Source organism: Antechinus flavipes, chromosome 6 (assembly GCF_016432865.1).
Source record: "Antechinus flavipes isolate AdamAnt ecotype Samford, QLD, Australia chromosome 6, AdamAnt_v2, whole genome shotgun sequence".
Classification (NCBI taxonomy): Eukaryota; Metazoa; Chordata; class Mammalia; order Dasyuromorphia; family Dasyuridae; genus Antechinus; species Antechinus flavipes.
This window is the reverse complement of record NC_067403.1, coordinates 129,387,365-129,410,856: the sequence shown is the minus strand read 5'-3', so window position 1 is coordinate 129,410,856 and position 23,492 is coordinate 129,387,365. Positions and strand designations below refer to the sequence as shown.

At 33.4% G+C, this 23,492-nt stretch overlaps 1 protein-coding gene across 1 annotated transcript in view; it reads right to left on the bottom strand.

Moving 5' to 3' along the window:
• Positions 1 to 9,196: 9,196 nt before the first annotated feature.
• The window catches only part of ZGRF1 (zinc finger GRF-type containing 1), a 94,874-nt gene continuing 80,578 nt past the window's right edge, over positions 9,197 to 23,492 (bottom strand). The window contains exons 23-28 of the mRNA XM_051967141.1: positions 17,656 to 17,783; positions 16,296 to 16,419; positions 11,684 to 11,860; positions 11,459 to 11,590; positions 10,427 to 10,688; positions 9,197 to 9,500 (exon numbers count right to left, since the gene is read on the bottom strand). Coding sequence (XP_051823101.1) covers positions 9,379 to 9,500; positions 10,427 to 10,688; positions 11,459 to 11,590; positions 11,684 to 11,860; positions 16,296 to 16,419; positions 17,656 to 17,783 — 945 coding nt within the window. The 3' untranslated portion in view covers positions 9,197 to 9,378. The remainder of the gene's footprint in view (positions 9,501 to 10,426; positions 10,689 to 11,458; positions 11,591 to 11,683; positions 11,861 to 16,295; positions 16,420 to 17,655; positions 17,784 to 23,492) is intronic.

Below are 23,492 nucleotides of genomic sequence, written 5' to 3'. Positions count from 1 at the left end.
AAAGGAAAGCCTATGTCACTTTGCTCCCAGACCATACCATTACCAAAATTAAAGCTAGAGGATACAGCTATGTACAGAAAAGGGAACAGGACCAGGGTAAAACCAGTCATGTCCACTGGAGTTATTAACAGAGATGAATTTGCATCTGTATGACAGAGACTCCATACTAAGGTCAGGATCCTGAAAAGCTCAGATGGGAAGGGATTTTATGAGATCAAGCCCTAGGTTAGATTCCTTAAGATTTGGAAATTCTCATATTACCGATCCAAACTTTCCTTTGGGTTTTTGAGGAAGCAGCAGCAGAATTTTTCTCACCACTTAGATCCAAGCTGTTGCCAGGGTCTATTGATTTCACTTTTGCAACATCTCTTAATTATACCGCTTTCTTTCCTCTGACATTGCCAGCACTCTGGTGCAGGCTATCCTTATCCCATTTACTCAATTACTGCAATAACCTGCTGATGGATTTGCATGCCTCAAGCCTCTCTCTACTCCAGTCCATTCTCCTTTCAATCATTAATATGATTTTCCTAAAATACAGGTCCAACTGCATCACTCCCTTCTTCAATGGCTCCCTATTGCTTCTGTTTAGAATTCAAAGCACTTCATAACTTCTAAGTCTTACCTTCCCAGTCTTCTTTCATCTTACTCCCTGACAAGTACTCTTCCATCCAGTGACACTGGTGTCCTGGCTGTTCCATAAATAAGACACTATCTCTTTACTCTGGTTGTTTCTCATGCTTGGAATGCTTTCCCTCTTCAGCCCTGACAAGCTCCCTGGCTTCCTTTTAAGTCCCAACTAAAATCCCATCTTTAATAAGAAGTGTTCACTAATTCCTTTAAGAGGATTTTTGTGCCTTCCCTCTATTATTTCCTATTCACTATATCTAGCTTGCTTTGTATGTATTTATTTGCATCTTTTCTTCTCCATTAGTTATAAGCTCCATGAGGATAGCTCCTACTATGTGTCAGGAGCTATGTTAAAATTCTTTTTTCCTCCCGTCCTTCCCCTTCCAGATCCATGATCTTTGATTGCTCTCCTAGAAAACAGTTTGGTATCAAACTGTTCTTTTAATATCTTTGATTTATTCTTCCAGTTGTTTTTGTCTTTCATCTCCTTAGCATTTCAGATAATGCCTAAATATTACGTTGACTAGTCCCAGATCTGTCTTAAATTAGTAAGTATAAACACATAATTTGGGAAATAAAGAATAAAGAGATACACTTAAAATAAACAAAGAAGTTAAAAATCACAATATTTGGGGATTAAAAATTCTGAAAGGCTAAAGTACAGTTGGGTTGGGATTATATATTTTTCTTCTATAGTTTGTAATCAAAACTAATTATGTAAAACAAAACACATCTATATTAAATACTATTTTTACTCATCATTAATTACAAAGCAGACATTTCAAATTAGTGTTGAACTAATTTTTGATAATGATTATTTTATTTACACTCCAATAACAAAATCATCAATTTCCAGTTCTTCCTTTATTTAATAGAAAAAAAATCAAATTAGTGTAAAGCTATTTCACAGCTGTGTTCTCTCAATAAATGAAAGTCAACAGCACCCAACATCTAAGAATTTGCTCAGGATATTCCAAAACAAAAAATTTTGATTTTGCTGCTGTTTTGTCATATATACATTAACAAGCATTGCCACACACAGAATTCTCTGTACAAGTTCTTTGTCATAACACTCATGAACATTACCTTTCACAAAAAAAGATTACAAATAATATAAAATTATCAAGGGAGAAATGTTATTGATATTTTCAATATACTTTATGGGATTCTATTTTATTTGCCTTTGGCAATTGTTACTCCTAGTATTTACATGATTATCATGAAACTCATTAACAATCGGATTTTTCTACAAATTAAAAAGTAGCAAAGGAGTTATTTGACAAGTTATTTATAAATTTTTTTTTGAGGCAATTGGAGTTAAGTGACTTGCCCAACATCACACAGTTAGGAAGTATTAAGTTCCTAAGTTAAGTTAAATCTGAGATCACATTTGAACTCAGGTCCTCCTGAACTTTAGGGCTGGTGTTCTATCCACTGCACCACCTAGCTGCCCCACTTATAAATTGTTACGATGGATATTGAAAAACATTACCTCACTTAAAAAATTAAAAAAAGCTATATCTACCAAAATAGAAACAAAGTCTGTATTAACTTGCATGAAAGTCAACTAAGTTAAACATTTACAGCTGAAACTGAGACAAGATCAATAAGTAAATGAGTGGAGAAGAGGGTCTAATTTATAGCATTAAGACTACCTTTCCCTGGACCCTGTATTTCCTGCTGGAATCCCTTTTGGAGGGATGTTTTCTATCAACTGTTTTTGCAGAATTACATTGGTTAGCACATCTTTATAAAAGTTAATTAAGACAGCTAAACAAAATTGTTCTCAGTTAATAATCTTCAGGGGATTCACATCATTGAGGGCTCAAACTAATGACACTAGAGAATTACAACATCCATACATCAAAGATTCACATAGAAACTGATGTAGCTATGTACTTTTGCTTGGACCTGAGACTCAATTGAAGGGATAGTGGATAAGAATGCCTCAGAACTTATATAGGTTATCCTTATAACAAAGAATAAAATTTCTCAAAATCAATTTCAACACATCGAAAAAATCTGAAATTGTAATATTTCATATCTATGAATTGCTATCTCTGCAAAGGAATGGGGAATTATTTTTTCATATCTTCTTTAATAAGATATATTAATATATCCTATATATTATATAATAATAATAATAAACCCAGTTTATTTATAAACATTTTAAACATTTAAACATTAGAAATTTATAAACAATTTATAAATTGTTATGATGGATATTGAAAAATATTGGTTTAAAACTTTTAGTTTTTGTTTGGACATGTATACTAATATTGTATTTAATTTATACTTTAACATATTTAACATGTATTGGTCAACCTGACATCTAGGGGAGGGGGTGAAGGGAAGGAGGGGAAAAATTGGAAGCAAAGGTTTGGCAATTGTCAATGCTGTAAAATTACCCAAGCATATAACTTGTATGTAAAAAGCTATAATAAATATTTTTTAAAAGCTTTTAGTTTTGATTGTTTTGTTACTGTCATTTACATTATTTGTAGTCATTGTATATATTGTATATATAACTCATTCTGCCTGATTCACTTTATGTTACTTTACATAAGTCTCTACATTTTCTGTACTCGTGTTCCTCATTTCTTACTGACCAATAAATTTCCATTACATTTATGCACCATAATCTGTTTAATCATTCCCACAGTTAGTAGGCATTCATTTTGTTTATAATTCTTGACTACTACAATGATTACAAAAAGTAATGTTCCAAATAATTTTTGTTTATATGGAATACATTTTTTCCTCATCATTCTCCTTGGGATATATTTCCCAGGAGTAGGATTTCTATGGACATATTAGTCATTTTATTTGCATAACTTCAAATTTCTTTTCATAATGGTTGTATTAATTCACAATACATGCAAAGATAGTTTTCAATATTCATCCTTGCAAAACCTTGTGCTCCAAATTTTTTCCCTCTCTCCCCACCTTTTCCTTCCCCTAGACAACAAGCAATCCAATATAGGTCAAACATATGCAATTCTTCTAAGTATATTTCCACATTTATCAATCTGCACAAGAAAAATCAGATGAAAAAAGAAAAAAATGAGAATGAAAAAAGCAAGCAAGCAAACAACAACAAAAAGGTGAAAATACTATGTTGTAATCCACATATATGATTCCATAGTCCTCTTTTTGGATGTCTATTGGAATTGCCTTGTATCACCTGATTGTTGAAAAGAGCCAAGTTTGTCACAGTTGATCCTCACGTGATCTTGTTGCTGTGTACAAAGTTTTCTTGGTTCTACTCATTTCATTTAGCATCAGTTCATGTAAGTCTCTCCAAGACTTTCTGAAATGATTCTGCTGATCATTTCTTAGAGAACAATAATTTTCCATTACATTCCCTTATCATAACTTATTCAGCCATTCCCTACCTGATAGGCATCCATTCAACTTCCACTACAAAAGGGCTGTTACAAACATTTTTGCACATGTGGGTCCTTTTCCCTTTTGTATGATCTCTTTGGGATACAGAATCAGTAGGGATACTGCTGGATCAAAGGGTATACACAGTTTTTCACATAGTTTTTTAAAAATAGTTTATAATTCTTCTTTTCAGATTGTTCGTACTCTTTCACTACTTCTCTACTGGGAAATAGCTTTTTGGTCTTATATATGTCTGTTAGTTGTCTAAATATCTTGGATATCAAACCCTAATCAGATATTTGATGCAAAATTTTTTTAATTATAGCTTTTTACATACAAGATATATGCATGGGTAATTTTTCAGCATTGACAATTGCCAAACCTTTTGTTCCAATTTTTCCCCTCCTTCCCCCAACTCCCTCTCCAAGATGGCAGGTTGGCCAATACATGTTAAATATGTTAAAGTATAAGTTAAATACAATATATGTATGCATGTCCATACAGTTATTTTGCTATACAAAAAGAATCAGACTTTGAAATAGTGTACTATTAGCCTGTGAAGGAAATCAAAAATGCAGGCAGACAAAAATAGAGGGATTGGGAATTCTATGAAGTTGGTTCATACTCATTTCCCAGAGTTCTTTCACTGGGTGTAGCTGGTTCAATTCATTATTGCTCTATTGGAACTGATTTGGTTCATCTCATTGTTGAAGAGGGCCACATCCATCAGAATTGATCATCATATTGATTGTTGTTGAAGTATATAATGATCTCCTGGTTCTGCTCATTTCACTCAGCATCAATTCATGTAAGTCTCTCCAGGCCTTTCTGAAATCATCCTGATGGTCATTCCTTACAGAACAATAATATTCCATAATATTCATAGACCACAATTTATTCAGCCGTTCTCCAATTGATGGGGAGACACTCTGTTTCCGGTTTCTGGCCTCTACAAAGAGGGTGATGCAAAGTTTTTTACACAGCCTATCACATTACTGATACTAGATCTTTTAATTTTGCTTGTGCAGAAGGCTTTCAATTTTATTTTCAAATCAATCAAATATTATTTAAATTTTTTATTTTGGGCAATTGCCTCTATTCTTCAGTTAAGAATTGAACATCTACACATATGTGTGAAAGACATATGATGTCATTTTCCTTTATGTGTGTGTGTCTATTGTATTGATAATCAGGTCACATATCAATTTTTAATTTATTGAAGAATATGATATAAGAAGCTGGTCTAAACTAATTTATGCCAGGTTACTTCTCAGTTTTCCTTAGTAGTTTTTATCGAAAACAATGTTTTTTCCTAGGTAGTTTATTTTCAGGTTTATAAAAAACTGAATCCCATGATTTTTCCTGGTTAAGTGTGTAGCAGTGTTCTACTTTTCTTTTTAATAAAACCTAAATAGGGAGGCTAAGTGGCACAGTGGATAGAGCACCAGCCCTGAAGTCAGGAGTTCAAATCTGACCTCAGACACTTAATACTTCCTAGTATTTCTTCCCAGCTTCCTAGCTCTATGACCTTGGGCAAGTCACTTAACCCCAATTGCCTCAGCCAAAAAAAAAAAATCAGGAAAAAGGAAATCATAAGGGAATTCATAAGATTAATCTGTTTATATTCTTTTATGAGAGGATGATACTTATAATTCATAAGGATTTTGCCATTGTTAGGGTACTTAAAAATGTATAGAGACAGAAGGCAGAACTGTGAGTTGAATGTAGGGATAATATCTATAAAATTAAAAATAAGGGATAAGGAAGAAATGTACTGGGAGAAAGGAAAAGGGTAAGGCAGAATGGCACAAAAGAGGCATAGAAGAAGCATGAAAAAGCTTTTACTTGGAGTGAGGAAGGGAGATGAGGGAGAATGAGTGAACCTTACACTCATCAGAATTAGCTCAAAAAGGAAATAACATGTACATTCAATTGGGTATAGAAATCTATCTTATTCTGAGGAAAGTAAGAAGAGAAGAGGATACAAGGAGGGAGGGTAATAGAAGGAAGTTTATATTGGGGAATAGAGTAGTCAGAAGCAAAATACTTTTGAGGAAGGACAGGGAGAAAAGAGAGAGAAAATAAAATAAATAGGAGTAATAGTAATTGTGAAAATATTTTTGAAGCAAGTTTCTCTGCCTTATTTTTCAAACACAGAAAGAACTGAGTCAAATTTATAAAAAATAAGAACCATTCCTCAATTGATAAATGAACAAAACATACGAAGTTTTCAAATGAAATAACCAAGTTACTCATAGCTATTTTAAAAAATCACTAACACAATTGATTGGAGAAATGCAAATTAAAATAATCCTGAGGTATTATCTTGAACCTATAAGATACTAGGAATTAGCCAGCTTTTGACTCACTAATGGGCCAGAAAAGGAAAATGATAAATGTTGGAGGAAACATGGGAAAAATGAGACATTAATGCATTGTTGGTGGAATTGTGAACTGATTCAACAATTCTGTAGAGTACTTTGGAACTATGCCTAAAGGGCTATAAAATCATGCATACCTTTTGATCTAACAATACTACTACTAGGCATGTATTCCAAAAGATTTTTTTAAAAAGGAAAAGGACCTATATGTAGAAAAAATATTCATAATAGCTCTTTTTGTCAGGGAAAAGAATTGGAAATTTAGGGATGCCCATCAATTGGGAAATAATTTAACTTTGTTATGTGATTATGATGGAATATTATTGTTCTATAAAAAATGGTGACCAGGATTCCCTCAGAAAAATTTAGAGAGACTTCCATGAGCTCATGCTGCATACAAAGTAATATCAATGTTGTGGGATGAGCAATGTGTGAATGACCTTGTTATTCTCAGCAATGATCCAAGACTACTCTGAAGGACTTATGATAAATAATGCTATCCATACCCAGAGAAAGAAATATTTTTTTTCTGAATAAGGTTGAAACATACTTTAAAAATATTTTTTTTCATCAAGCCATTCTCCAATTGATAAATGGTCAAAGGATATGAACAGACAATTCTCAAAGAAATTGAAACTATTTCTAGCCATATGAAAAGATGCTCCAAGTCATTATTAATCAGAGAAATGAAAATTAAGACAACTCTGAGATATCACTATACACTTGTCAGATTGGCTAGAATGACAGGGAAAGATAATGCAGAATTTTGGAGGGGATGTGGGAAAACAGGGACACTAATACATTGTTGGTGGAATTGTGAATATATCCAACCATTCTGGAGAGCAATTTGGAACTATGCTCAAAAAGTCATCAAACTGCATACCCTTTGATCCAGCAATGTTACTACTGGGCTTAAATCCCAAAGAAATCTTAAAGAAGGAAAAGGGGCCTGTTTGTGTTGTGGCAGGTCTCTTTGTAGTGGCCAGAAACCGGAAACTGAGTGGATGCCCATCAATTGCAGAATGGATGAATAAACTGTGGAATATTGTTCGGTAAGAAATGACCAGCAGGATGATTTCAGAAAGGCCTGGAGAGACTTACAGGAATTGATACTGAGTGAAATGAGCAGGACCAGAAGATCATTATATACTTCAACAACAATACTATATGATGATCAATTCTGATGGATATGGCCATCTCCAGCAATGAGATGAACCAAATCAACTCCAATAGAGCAGTAATGAACTGAATGAGCTACACCCAGTGAAAGAACTCTGAGAGATGACTATGAACCATTACATAGAATTTCCAATCCCTATATTTTTATGTGCCTGCATTTTTTATATCCTTCACAGGCTAATAGTACCCTATTTCAAAGTCCGATTCTTTTTGTACAGCAAAATAACTGTTTGGACATGTATACTTATATTGTATCTAATTTATATTTTAACATATTTAACATGTATTGGTCAACCTGCTATCTGAGGGGATGGGGGGAAGGAGGGGAAAAATTGGAACAAAAGGTTTGGCAACTGTCACTGCTGCAAAATTACCCATGCATATAACTTGTAAATAAAAAGCTATAATTACATTTTTTTTTCCTGAGACTTTTTTTTTGGGGGGGAAGTTCTGTTTTCTTTCATAACATGATTTTTATGGTAATATTTTGCATAATGTCACATGTGTTTTCTCATTGGTTAGAGAGAGAAAAAGGAGTGAATCTGAACTCAAATTTTTTTTTTTTGCTTTTTATATTCTGCTTATAAAATTAATAGAAATGATGTTAGCAGAATAAAAATCTTATTAAGCTTATAAAACCATATAGACCATAAGGCAAAAACTTGAAAAACATCAAAATTGCATTTACATATATTATTTTCTTTTCATAAAGCAATGCATAAGTTGATAAAATCAGAAGTTAAGTACTGCAATGGAAAGAGCACTGAGTTTAGAATGAGGAAAACTCATCTTCATGAGTTCAAATCCAGCCTCAGACACTTACTAGACTGGTCTTAATCCTTAATCACTTTATCCTGCTTGTCTTGGTTTTCTCAACTATGAAATAATTTGAAGAAAATGGCAAACCACTGCAGTATCTTTGGCAAGAAAACTCCAAATGGGATCACAGAGTTGGACAATACTTAAATGACTCAACAATTACAAAGTTGGTAAAAATACAACAACAAAAAGAACATTCTTTGGAATTATTTATAAGGTGCAGAACTGCCAGTTAGGATATTGAGAAATACTGGACCCTACTACCATGTTATTCATATCCTGAAATGCCAGGTTTGTAGCAATTTCTTACATGCTAAACAAGGAGAAATATTGTGAAAGACTTTGATAAGGATTCCCAAAAAAAACCTTGAAAGAACCATGAAAAACAAGCCTCAATATACTAAGTGGTTTTGGAGATACAGATCCTGGAAGCAATTACTTCAGAAACTGTTTAATCCTAGTATATGTCATTTTCCCACTTACATTTTAGTTTCTTTGGTTTATAAACCATATAGTTTAAAAAATGCCAAACCTCTAATAGCATTTTATATTATATTCTATACCACTGTACTTAAAATAATTTGTATTTCTTTAGATGAAATCATTGTTGATGTGCTTATTTAATATCTTGAATTTGGGGGTCAGCTAAGTGGCACAGCGGATAGAGCACCAGCCCTGAAGTTAGGAGAACCTGAGTTCAAATCTGATCTCAGACACTTAACACTTCCTAACTGTGTGATCACTTAACCCCAACTGCCTCAGCAAAAAAAAAAAAGAAGAAGAAGAAGAATATCGTGAAGTTTATTTAAAACATATGTTTATTTATATTTGCCTCTCATTTAAAGGAACATTATAAGCAGTGTGGGAAAAAATAAGGAGAGTAGACTAACATTTTCTGTATTCAAAATTTTCTAATAATAAAAAAATTGTTATCAAATGTTTTTTAATTCACATAAATAGCAGATTATATCACATCTTTTTGTTAAAAAGATTTGTTTTTAGAATTCTCTTTTTTTACTTTTTTCTTTTTCTCCAAATATCTTTTAAGAAGGAGGTTCAGGTCTGGCTCACACTGACTTGAATGCTGTAATCCATTTTCTTGCTCTGAAAAAGAAAATGCACAAGACATTGGTCTTTACTTCATTAAAGATATATTGGCAGAGCTTCCTAGGCTGATGAAAAACATTTCAGTGTTTGAGAGAAAATAAAGATATAATCATATCTAAAACATGCCTAAAACACAGTGCTGCATTCTTTTTTTCCCCAAGGAAGAAAAATCTTTCAGAAAACAAGTTTACTAAGTGAAATGAGCAGAACCAGGAGATCATTATATACTTCAACAACGATACTGTTTGAGGATATATTCTGATGGAAGTGGATCTCTTCGATAAAGAGAGCCAAAATTCAGTTTCAATTGATCAAGGATGGACAGAAGCAGCTACACTCAAAGAAAGAACACTGGGAAATGAATATAAACTGCTTGCATTTTGGTTTTTCTTCCCGGGTTATTTGTACCTTCTGAATTCAATTCTCCCTGTGCAACAAGAGAACTGTTCGGTTCTGCACACATGTATTGTATCTAGGATATACTGTAACCTATTTAACATGTAAAGGACTGCTTGCCATCTGGGGGAGGGGGTGGAGGGAGGGAGGGGAAAAATTGGAACAGAAGTGAGTGCAAGGGATAATGCTGTAAAAAATTACCCTGGCATGGGTTCTGTCAATAAAAAGTTATTTAAAAATATATATATATATATAAAATTGGGAAATATTTAACAAAATAAAAATTTAAAAATTAAAATTGGACATAGATAATGGAAATATGTAGTTTTTTAAATCAAACGACACCCAAAGAGATTCTTACTTATGATTTAGTGTGTCTCTTGATTTTCTTTTGAATTTGACACCACTGTTCAAATGCATGCTACCTCAGAGGTCTAGAGTCCATTAAATATGGTCAATTTAGTTTTTAAAAAAAACAAAAACAAGTTTAATTCAATATTGGTAAATTTTTCATATTCTCACTTTACCTTCACAGTGTTGGATCACTTTTCTCCATAGTCTATTTTTCTTCAAACAGTCCAAATTCCCCACAATCAACAAATGCCTTTTCCCTCTTGTCAGGGCAACATTCATTCTTTTTTTTGAGTCAATGAAGCCAACTTGTTTTGTCCTCACACAAGACAGGATGATTATCTCCTTCTCTGCTCCCTGAAAGGCATCAACGGTGGACACCTGGACAGCTCTGAGGTTAGGATAGTCACAATGTGTAGTACTAAATAGAGTGCAGAGCTACAGAAGAGAGAAGATTGTTCTTTAAAAGGTAGTTCTTTTGTGGACTACTCTTTGATGTCTCTGGTTAGGATACTGAAGAACTGTGGTCACACTCAGCCTATAGAAGAAACATTCTTGAAGCATATGCTGTCTGAACATAGGTCACAATATCTTGCAGCTATTGGGTACCCATACTCAAGTTTAAACTTTCAGTTTTCTGGCAAATGGGCAATTTGTAATTCTTTATCCCTTTGCAGCTCTGCTTTATTTGGCTAAATCACTTCTGAATTATTAGTTATACAAACAATACTAATTCCAAGACAAAAATCAAACTAATCATCTATCCATTGATAATAAAATTTTTCTGGATGTACGAATTTTGGACAAATGGATACACTACTAATGAAAACAGATTTTTAAAAAGTACTTCAATATGTAGTATTACCCTTGATTTGCTACTGAAATGTAATAATGAAAGCCTATTTTTGAAAACAAATTCAATACCATCTGTTTCAAAACACAAAGCATGCACCATACTCTCTCCCCTCTAATGTGTTTATTTGCATTCTTTTTGTAACAGCTGTTAAATGAATTTAATTAAACCTTGTTAGACATATATTTAATTAAAGATGCCAAAAGCCAGACCACTCAGACTAAAACCAGAACATTTCAGTTATAATCCTGTAAGTAACAATAGACTTTAAAAACCAAAGAGGTAAAATTGATATAAAATATAAATACCAAATGGAAGTTTTATGGTCACATCTGGCTAAGAGATACACACAAACCTTGTACATCTGTGACTTGTATAATGTTATCACCCCAATCATGGATCCTTTTATTCCACTTGCAATCAGTGATTGAATAAGTTTGAGTGTAAAAGCAGCTTCTGCCACATTTTGGAAGCTCTCTTTCTCAATCTGGAATATGAAATAGGTCTTAAATTACTCTCCATGAAAGGCCAATGAATCTTATAAGCAAAATTTTGTGGAGATTTAAAAAGCTTTAATTACCTGTTCAATTCCTTTGACATTATAGAAACACAGAGTTGGCAACCATTCCAATAAAGGGCTCCTCTCTATTTCGGAAATGCCATTTATTAAATTTCCTTCATAGAAGAGATCATTTGCTATAGCACTAATAGCAGGGTGACAACGGTACTGAGTTCTCAATAGAATTGCTTTGTGACCCTAGGGAGTTTAAGTGTAGAAAAGCAAGACAGGTTAAAAAAAATCCAACAAACTTGTATTTTCCAATTAAAAGGAATAACAATGTTTAAAGGAATTTTTTAATTGCCAGATGTGATATTACATGGGTTAAGAGCTAAATAATATCAAATTAATAAATACTAAAAATCAAAGATGTTAACCAAAAATATTTCTATAATAAACCAATATAATCCTTCCAAACTACAGAATCTAAATATTTCTGTTTTAAATCAATTATCCAATAAAGATTGTCTGAGGTTGTTTTCAGATGCTAAAGGCAATTATAGCCTGGGCCAAAATTTGAAATGTGATCCTTAGGGGAAAAAATTACAGACAACAGAAAATCCTGCCGGTAAATAATTTTCTTTCTCAGTTTATGATAGAAGAGTTCTTTCATGATGACACTGCTGAAGATCAATTTTTTTTAATAAATCAAAAAATCAAGATTCCAAGTGCTTTAGATTTTAAAATACCACTATACTTTAGTATAATAAGGATTTCTATCTGTCTTGAATTTTCTTAGAAATCTATTTGAAAATAGTTCTGAAATAATACTAAAGCATTTTGAAAAGTTTTAAAAATAATTCATATTAACAAATATAGGACTAATAAACATAAGCAAGCATAATCTACTGGGGGAAAAACCAGGAGTTTCTATAAGAGAAAAATCATACCTTAGTAATTAGCTACATTTCTTTGAAAGGCAAATGAGAGTCCATAGACATTACTCTGGCTCAGATAGAGTCTGGCATAAGGAAGATTCATTTTTCTGAATTAAAATTTGGCCTTGGACACTATCTGTGTGACCCTGGGCAGTCACTTAATTTTTTTGGCCTTAGTTTCTTTATTTTAAAATGAACCAGAAAAGGAAATGGCAATCCACTCTACTGACTTTTCCAAGAAAACTCCAAATGGGTCATGAGAAGTCAGATGTGACTGAAATGACTGAGCAACAACAACAAAATATGTTATTTTAATGTCTTAAAAAGTCTTTGACAAAGTTCCACCTTAAAATGAAAAACAAAGCTATCATAAGATTGGGGGAATTTTATGTTATTCTATTCCATTCAACAAGGTCATAAATAAATATCTTAAAGATTAGAAAGAAAAGATAAAAGATTAAATTGATTACTCAGGGTAGAGAAATGTTAATACTGGGGTTCATTAGGAACTGATGGCAAGTTTTTTAAATTTAATAAAATAAATATTTGGGAAGATACCCAAAAATTTTTTCACATTACAGTGATTAAAAGGAACTCAAATGTCACATATACAAATTAAGAGTTCAAAAGACTATTAAGTAGATGAGTTTTAGAATATAAGCAAGTTATCTATGTGTATTTATAAATATATATGCACACACACACATATACAAGCTTTCCTCTTTGCAGTTGATTTCCATTTTCTGAAAATCAACCCACTCTTTAAGCTGCATCTAAATATGATCTTCTTTCATGAAAACTTTCCTGATCTCTCAAGCTGAAAGTATCTCTTCTCCTCTGAACTTCCTCATAGTGTTTTCTTTATCATTCTCTTATGGGCTTATGATTTTCTTTTGTGTAGTATTAATTGTTTATGTATATGTCATATTTCTTCTATTGGCTTTCTAAGTTCCTTAAGGAGCTTATCTTTGTATATCCCTTTTATATCCCATTTATATATTCCATAGTACCTAAGAAAACAGGCAATTAGTAAATGTAGGCTGAATACTGTCGTTTAATAGGGTTAGAACAATTAAAAGTAATAAAAAGAATAGAAAAGATTTCTATATAACACTGAAAAAAATTAAGATCCAACTCTAAAAAAAACAAAGACTAGAAGAGATACTTCAAGTTTAAAAAAATCAAAGAAAACATGAGAACAGAGTCATCAATTAGAGAACAATACTTGAGGCTTGGAATTAATTTTAGGACACATAAAAGGGCCATTCACATAGCTGATAAACTTATAGAATTTGTTATCATAAGAAATAATACAGGATGGAATAAAGAGACTGAAGCAAGGTTTAGATAAATTCATGGATAAAAGCTCCATAATGGATAATTCATTCAACTGAGGTTGAGGGTATAGAAGATACCATTCTCAATACTATAACATATTGAACATGTATAAGACTGGCTGCCATCTAAGGGAGGGGGTGGAGGGAGGGAAGGAAAAAGTCGGAACAGAAGTAAGTGCAAGGGATAATTTTGTAAAAAATTACTCATGCATATGTTCTGTCAATAAACAGTTATAATAAATAAATAAATGATACCATCCTCTCCCATAAAACAATTCTTGGCATGCCACTGTTGGAATTATAATATTAGTCTAGATGGTCCACTGGTTTAACCAATCATGTCATTTCTTATGATATTCTGCTATCATAGATGATTGGTGTATATATATTTAAAAATATTATGTATGTGTTTATAGGATGACAGATTTAGAGTTGGAAGGGACCTTAAAAGTTATTCAATCTAATGCCATCATTTTATATATGAAAAAAATATGGTCCACAAAGGCTGTATAATATAGTGTAGGGCCAACCATTTACTAATGTTTAAGAATTTAGTAGATAGGATTCAAATCTGTCTTCTTGACTAGCACTGTCATATTCAACAATTAGTGAAAATATGCATTATTTTGTGATCCTTAAATATATATTACATTTATTTTTGTAATTTGGGGTCCATCTTCTAACTGTGACTAATGATGCAATTTTAATTTGTTGTGAAAACTTGCCAGGTGGCTTGCTAAACTTTGTCCCATGCTTTGACCCTTCCTGACTATAAGTAACCATCTTTCACCCTATTTCTAAGCCATCATTGTCTGAGATGCCCAGGGTCAGTCTTTTCCTTACTCTGCCTGTAAGATAGACCTACATTATTACTATGCAAATAACCAGTGGAACATTCTTAAAGATCCCTATATAAAATCCATTCAAATTCTTAGTGAGCAAAGCAATCACTACTAATCCCTAGATAGCCTAATTGTGTCTCTTCCTTAGCTGATGCCCAGGAATCAATTCTTCTTTCTCACAGGTTTTGCCAAATTCCCTGACTGGTACTCCTAGTATCCCACCTTTCCTTAAAGTTTAACTGTTTGAACCACTGCAAGGGCTTACACCTACAATCAACCTCTGATAATAAGTGTCAATCAATGGACTGCTGATAAAGTCTCCTATCAATGATTCCTAGAGTCAGCCCTTCCTATCAGAATCTTACCAAACTAGCTAGATGGATAATAAGTTGGACCATCTAGCCCTATCTAGTTCATGAGAAGATGACCAAAGCTTAAACTACATTTCCTGGGAGTTATACCTCCTGGACAGGGTGGAATAGGGAGCATAGCTACTACCCTCATCTTCTTCAGAAAAATTAAGGGATTAGTCACTGAACTTTATGCTTTCCCTATAGGTAAATTCTTTTCCTCTAGATCTCTAAGTCACTAATCAGGACTGGGATTAGGACGCTTAATAGCTTCACCTTCACAGGAAGGAGTTCCCACCTTCACCAAAGTTAGAAAGAAAGGGCTGAGAGTCTGAACCTCATACCTCCATGACAAGAAATTCCCCTCCTCTGATGCCTTTTAGATATTTGAGACTGTTTAAGGCTAAAACTAGGACTGCTGTGTCTGATATTACATCCCAGTGGAAGGGAATTTCTCTCCTGTTATAGTTATGGTGAAACTCATACCTATCATATCATATAATCATTATATCACATCTAGTATGTGCAAAGAACTGTTTTCCTTGTTTGTAAAATAACTTCAAGATACTGTTTAATGTAGAAACCATAATTCATCACCAAGTAATGTTTTTCTTTGGGCTAAACTTCTTTTATTCAATGAACACCTATGTATAAGGTATTGTGCTACATCTAGGAAAAAATTTTTTAAAAAGAGATTTGTTTTCTGATTCATCTATATAAAATAATTTAAATCATCTATCTAAAAGATTTATATATTAAAATATACTGTAATTGGAGTTTTATTGTGTCAAAATATTGAGTAGGAAATATTTTTCAAATGAAATAAATTTTCAACTTAAAATACTGTGTGCTTCAGTATAAACAGTAGAACTCTATGGTGGCCCAGAGGTTAACAAACAAGAATAATGTATACTTTAGATAGGTATAAGTGTTACAGTGAAAATCTTCCTATCTATTTAGCTATCTGGTGTACCTGATATCAGTGTAGCAAAGTTTTCTAATAAGATTTACTGTTTTCATGCAAACATGGCCTCACTCAGCATTGATTCTTCTGACTGCATCTAAGCACTTAGTCTACACTATCTGAATTTGCACTCATTAAGTTGCTGTAAGTATGATTTTTCACATGTAGATATTCTGTTTCCCAAATATAAGTTCCTTCACATGCCTGAAAGTTTTATATTATGAGCTATAACATTACTTTGGACAATGTCAGCTTTACATACCATTAAACAAAGCCGGTCAAAAAGAGTCTGTTCCAAACCACTATCATGAACACTTTCAGAACCCTGAATGGTAGGAGGTAGTTGCTTGGGATCTCCAACAAGAACTAGCTTTTCACAATTAAACCTAAAGAAAAATTTCAAAAAATCAAAAAACTAAAATTTATCTAACACAAATTCAAATAAAGGAACAGATAATTTATATTTATTTAGCTCAAAATCCATGTACCTTTGATGGTTTAGTTTTCTCAGGACATACACACACATACATATACACACACCCACACCCTACATACCATTACATGAAATGCTTTTTGAAAAGATTTTTCTGTCTTTAGACAAATATTGTCCAACTAGCTGAGATTTCTTCCTTATTCTGAGTTGACTTAGCCCTTAAATATTTATTCTGATTATCTTAATCAGCAATTGTTAGCATTTCTATATATACATATATGCAAATATATATACACACACAGCACATATATATGTGTGTGTGTGTGTCAAACACAAACACATGCTCCCACATATAGGAACACATATTATATATACACATATAGTCTTAAGTTTATGAAGAAAGAGAACTTTCATTTACTATCAAGTTGTTTTTCCTTGTTCTAATGCAGGGGTTTTTAACTGGAAGTTCATGAACTTGTCTTTTTAATATTTCGATAGCTATATCTCAATATAATCAGTTTTATTTCTAATTTTATGTATTTTATTTTGTACATTTAAAAGAGTATTCTGAGAAGCAGACCATTAACTTTTCTATGACACACAAAAAAGGTAAGAACTACTGTTCTAGAGCCTCAAAACAAGAATAATAAGGTTAAAGCTGTGGAATGGCAGGAGATCCTCTCAATGAAGGGAAATTTTCAAACTTACTGATATCCAATGATGAAAAATCTAGAACTGGAGGTAACTTCAGGAAATCATCTAGTTCAACACCTTTATTTTATAGTAGGAAGAAACTGAGTCCCCTGGAGATAAGCAATTTCCCTAAGATCTCACAGTTAGTGTCAGGTGAATTTGAAGTTAGGTCTTCCAATTTGAGAGCCAATACTCATAGTACTCTACCATGTTGCCTCCCATTCTCATATCTCAGTAAAAACCAATCTCTCTGTTACAATCTGATTGTTACTGGTAAGAAAATGGAGACTTCTCAGAAAATTAGACTTAAATGGGAGTTCATAAAGTTCATCTGTATCTACTTCTGAAGAAGAGAAGTTCTTTCTCTTTTACTTAGAAAAAAAATCATTTTCTTTACTACTTTTCCTCTTAGAAAATAATTAGCTGATGAGATAAGAACTTTCATGACTATAGAATTTAAAAGTATCTTTTTTTTAAACAGAAAAATTTTAATTACCTTGCAATGGGCAAGAGTGAAGCAGGTTCTGTCATCTGACTGCATTCATCCAATACAACTATTGGAAATTTAAGATTATTCATGCATGGGAATGGGCAAGCTGCACAGGTTATTCCAACTACTAATACCTGTATTTCAAAAAATGATTTTATTATTAGTTAGAAAGTATTGTCAGCTAAGAATCACTAATGGACTACCAAAAATTGCACTATAGAACAGAATCAGAGTTCTGATTTTAAGATACACAATATTCTAGATATCTGACAGAGGCAATGGGGGCTGTCACCTCTCTATTACTAGAAGCTAAACTTTCATTTAATCCCAAGTCTACATTAGAAGAATGTTGGTTGCCATATCACATTCATGCACTCCATTAGAGTTATATATTTTTCAGTCAAACTTTTTTTTTTCATCATGCCTACTCCTTCTAATAATTGTAGTATTTTTTCAAGTGTAAAACTTTGCATTTCTTTATGCTGAATTTCATCCTATTTGATTCAATCCTGGAGCTTCTTAAACTTTTCCCACTTGGCAACCCCTTTTCACCCAAGAAACTTTTACACAATCCTAGATAGGTAGGTAAACAGAATATGTATATAAATAAAATATTTACTGATAATAAACCATAATTCTGTGATCCCCATTCAGTTACATAACCCATTGTGGATCAGAACCCATTATTTAACAAATTTTGGGGGCAGCTGGATGGGGCAATGGATAAAGTGCCAGCTCTGAAGTCAGGAGGACCTGAGTTCAAATCCAGCCTCAGACACTTAATACTTCCTGGCTGTGTGACCCTGAGCAAGTCCCTGAACCCCAATTACTTCAGCAAAAAAAAAAAAAAAAAGTTTTGCTCAAACTCAAATAGAATGGGATTCTTGATGGCTACATATGAACTTAGACCAGAAATTAACATCACCTATTGTAGAGGGCTGAAACTATGGAATCAGTGCACTGAGGTCAGGACTGCTGAGTGCTTGAGACTATTGATTGGACAATACTCTATGGGCATATTCCTGGAAAATGGTCCTTTCCACTATCCGTACTGGCTCAATGATTGGTGTATAGAGGATTGTAGGAGGGACTAGGGGGTGGAGAAAAATTAGGGGGTGGAGAAAAGTTGGGCAGTAGATGAGGGAGAAGGCGCTTGGAGAGATTCTTTTCCATCCTCTTCACTTCTACCCCTAAAGACCAAGAATAAAGACAGACTTTTGCTTATCATGACTCCGGCTGATTCTGAGGTGTCCGGGTGCTAACATGGTCGTTACAACCTATGTTTTTATTTATCTTGTCAATCATTTCGCAATTACATTTCAATCTGGTTTACAGCACTGGGTACTTTTGCAGATTGAGTTAGACACTTATGCTCTTCCACTCAAAATCATTTTGGAATTTAATTGTCATCCACTGCTAGCTAACCCTCCCAGCTTTCTGCTATCTGCAAAGCTGAAGGTAACACCTATGTTTTCATCCAAACCATTGATTCTAAGCATTCTTCCAAGTAAGAATCCCTGAAGTACTCCACTGGGGATTACCCTCTTAATATGGAACTGTTAATAACTATTCTTTGAGTCTGGCCATCCAGCTGGTATGAATCCATCTAATTTTATTATCGTCTAGTCCTCCATCTTCTCCACAGAAATAATGAGATACTTTTATAAAATGTTTTGCTAAAATCTAGATAAACTCTATCTACAGCATTCCCCTCATGGACCAGTTTAGGAATTCTGTTAAAAATGCAATAAGATTAATCTGTTCTTAATTACACTATGATGGCTCTTTCTAAACCTCTGCTAAATTCTTGTCAACCTTCTTTTTAATGATCTGTTCTGAATTTCCCCAAAGATTGAAGTCAAGTTCATTGGTCTAAGATTTTTAGAACCTATTTTCTTGCTTTAATTGAAAATCAGGACATTTACTTTCTCCAATTTTTATGGTATCTTTCCTAAATTCTTTTTTCTTTTTTAAAGAAATTTTATTTTGAATAGAAAAATGAAAAACAGAAAAGAAAAACAAAACAGAACAGAACAAAAATTGTCATGTGCCCAGCAGAACATCAGGGCAGATTCAAAATATGTAACAATAAATTACCAATTCAAAAAAGTATATATAATAGTAGAAGAAATTATATTTGTAAATGTCCATCTTTTTTTTGCTTCCTAGTAGGGTGTTCTTTTTTTCTCTGCTGAGCACTTTTTTTACTTTATTTTTTTTCCCCCCTTTCATCTCCTCCATCTCCTAGGAGCAGGCTATAACTAAGTACACACACACACACACACACACACACACACACACACTACACACATCCCTATAATATGCTCCACATACGTACACATATGCATTTACACCCATCCACATATACATATAACCATACACACATAAAGGAACAACATGCATACATACTCACATTTACTTAGCCCTACACACATGTAAACATGCTTATAAAACAATATTAGTATGAATGACATATAATGTATATTTCTCTCCTTATTGAATCTTTAAGTTTGACTTTTTCTAGGATTAATGATTACTAGCTGTACTTATTTTTCTAATAAATTCTATTCTTGATTCTTATTGTGCTGTTTATCTATATCTCTTCTTTCCTATACCTGCTTACTCTTTTGCTTTAATTCTGCTCCTTAACTTGTCTTGCTATTACTTAACCTCCCCTCCCATATGGGGGGAAGGGGGGGAAGGGTTCCTTCTGCATCCCTCCCTTCCCCTCTTCTTTCTTTTTTTTTTTAATTAAAACTTTTTATTTTCAAAACATATACATAGTTTTCAACATTCACCCCTGAAAAATCTTGTGTTCCAAAATTTTTCCCTCCCTTTCCCCTACCCCTCCCCTAGATGGCAAGTAAACCAATATATATTAAACATGTGCAATCCTTCTATACATATTTCCACAATTATCATGCTGCACAAGAAAAATCAGATCAAAAAGGAAAAAAATGAGAAAGACAAAATGCAAACAAAATACTAAATTGTGATCCACACTCAGTCCCCACAATCTTCTCTCTGGGTGTAGATGGCTTTCTTCATCACAAGACCACTAGAACTGGCCTGAATCATCTCATTGTTGAAAAGAACCACAACTGTCAGATTGATCATCATATAATCTTGCTGTTGCCATGTACAATGATCTCCTGGTTCTGCTCACTTCACTTAGCATCAGTTCATGTGAAATCTCTCCAGGCCTCTCTGAAATCATGCTGCTGATCATTTCTTATAGAATATTATTCCATAGCATTCACATACCATAACATATTCAGCCATTCTCCAACTGATGGGCATCCACTCAAGTTTCCAAGTATTTTGACATTACAGAAAGGGCTGCCACAAACATTTTTGCACATATGGGTTCCTTTTCCTCCTTTATGATCTCTTTAAGATACAAGCCCAGTAGAGACACTGCTGGATCAAAAGGTATGCACAGTTTGATAGCCCTTTGGATATAGTTTCAAACTGCTCTCTAGAATGCCTGGATCAGTTCACAACTCCACCAATAATATATTAGTATCCCAGTTTTCCCACATCCCCTCCAACATTTATTATAATTTCTGTTATTTTAGCCAATCTGAAAGATGGGTACTAGTGCCTCAGCATCTTAATGTGCATTTCTCAAGTCAATAGTAATTTAGAGCATTTTTTAATATGACCAGAAATGGCTTTAATTTCTTCATCTGAAAATTGTTCATATCCTTTGACCACTTATCAATTGGAGTATGGCTTATATTCTTATAAATCTGAGCCAATTCTCGATATATTTTAGAAATGAAGCCTTTAATCAGAACTCTTAGGTAAAAAAATTTTCCCCCAGTTTTCTGCTTCCTTTCTAATCTTGGCTTCATTGGTTTTGTTTGTATAAAACCTTTTTAATTTAATATAATCAAAATTATCCATTTTGCATTTTATTACATTTTCTGATTCTTATTTGGCCATAAATTCCTTCCTTCTCCACAGATTTGAGAGGCAGACTATTCTTTGTTTTAAACTAATAAACTAATTTGTTTATATGATCACCCTTTATGTCTAAATCATGAACCCATTTCAATCTTATCCTGCTATGGAGTGATAGGTGTTTAGCAATGCCTAGTTTCTGCATATGTTAAATTTTCTACTGAGTCCAGGTGGTTGATAGAAAGTCTAAAAACCTGCAAGTTTGTTGAATATTCATTTTTTCCTCATTCAATATTATGGGCAATTTTGCTGGATCATAATATTTTTGGCCAGAGGCCTAGTTCTTTTCATTGTAAGTGGATATGATTCCAGGACCTGTGGGCTTTTATTGTGCTGCTGCTAAGTCCTGTACAATTCTAATTGTAGCTCCAGAATACTAATTTTTTTCTTGCTTCTTGCAAAATTTTCTTTTTAATATGGGGTTTTTGAAATTTGGCAATAATATTCCCATGTGTTTTCTACAAAGGATCTCTTTGAGGTGGTGATTGATGGATTTTTTCTATTTCTACTTTCTCAACATGGTCTATCACTCCAGGGCAATTTTCTTGGATTATTTCTGGCATTATTATGTCAAGGTTTGTTTTTGTTTGGTCATAGCTTTCTATTCTATTTCCTCATTCTTTATATTTTGTTTTGTTATTTCTTGGCTTCATTAGCTTCCCTTTATCCAATTCTAATTTTCAAAGAGTTATTTTTGTCTTTAAGACTGAATCTCCTTTTCTAGTTGTTTAGCTTTTTTCCCCCCATAATCTTCTTGTTTTTCTTGGATAATTTTTATTTTTTATATTTTCCTCAATGTCTCTCATTTGATTTTTAAATTATTTTTTGCATTCTTCTATAAATTCTCTCTGGACAGGGAGACATTTAATTTACTGTTTGGAGTAAAAGAAGTGTTTTTTTTTTGTTTTTTTTTTGTTTGTTTTTAATTTCAGTTTTCTCCTCTAAAGATGAACTCCAGTCTTCCCTATTCCCAAAATATAGTTGGGTTTTTTCTTCTTTGCCAGTTTTTTTTTTTTTTTTTAATGAGAAGTATTAGTATAAGCACCTCTAATTGTGGGGTGTAGGTATAGTGCTTCTAACTTTACTTTAGCTCTCCCCTTTGACCTAAAACCCAAACCAAAAGCTACATCCTCCTGCAATGCTGTCCCCACTGCTTCTGCATACACCAAATGTGCTGGTTCCTTCTCAACCAGGGCCAGGACTTTGCAGCACAGCTAAGTCTGGTGTTCCTAATCAGCAGAGGTTCCCTCTGTTTTCCTAGATGCAGACTCCTTACTCAGGGAGTTGAAAATTCCTGTGGTTAGGCTGAGATTCCAGCCAAACTCAGCTAGCCCCAGGATTCCCCATTGTGTATTTCTGTGGAGCTAGCTAGGAAGTAAACACACTTCTTCTTTCAGATCTTCTTGGGTTTCCCAAGGAGGACCTTTGTTCTGCCCCAGCTCTTCTTGATTTTTCACCAATCTATGTTTGCCTTGAGGCGCAAACTTATTCTGTTTGTGAGTGAAATCTGGAGAGCTTGAAATTTACTGATCTACTCCTTAATTTTCCCCAAATTCTCCCCCTTCTTTCCCATTTTCCATGATTTTTCAATATATTACTGATGGTGGCTCAACAATCACATCTACCAGTTCAAGTGACTGTTATTCATCAAAGAAAATAAGGTGCTCACTTACTGTCTCTTAGACACTAACTTTCTGCTAATTATTTTGTCATTTTCAGTGCCGTTTTTATTCTTCTTGGCAGAGAAAAGCAAGGTAAAACACAACATGATTTACTTTGATTTCTATTTTAAGCTCTCAATGTTCTGTATACCTATACAAAACTACTATCCTCTCTTTGATCTTTCTTTTCTCTCTCTCTCTCTCTTTCTCTCTCTC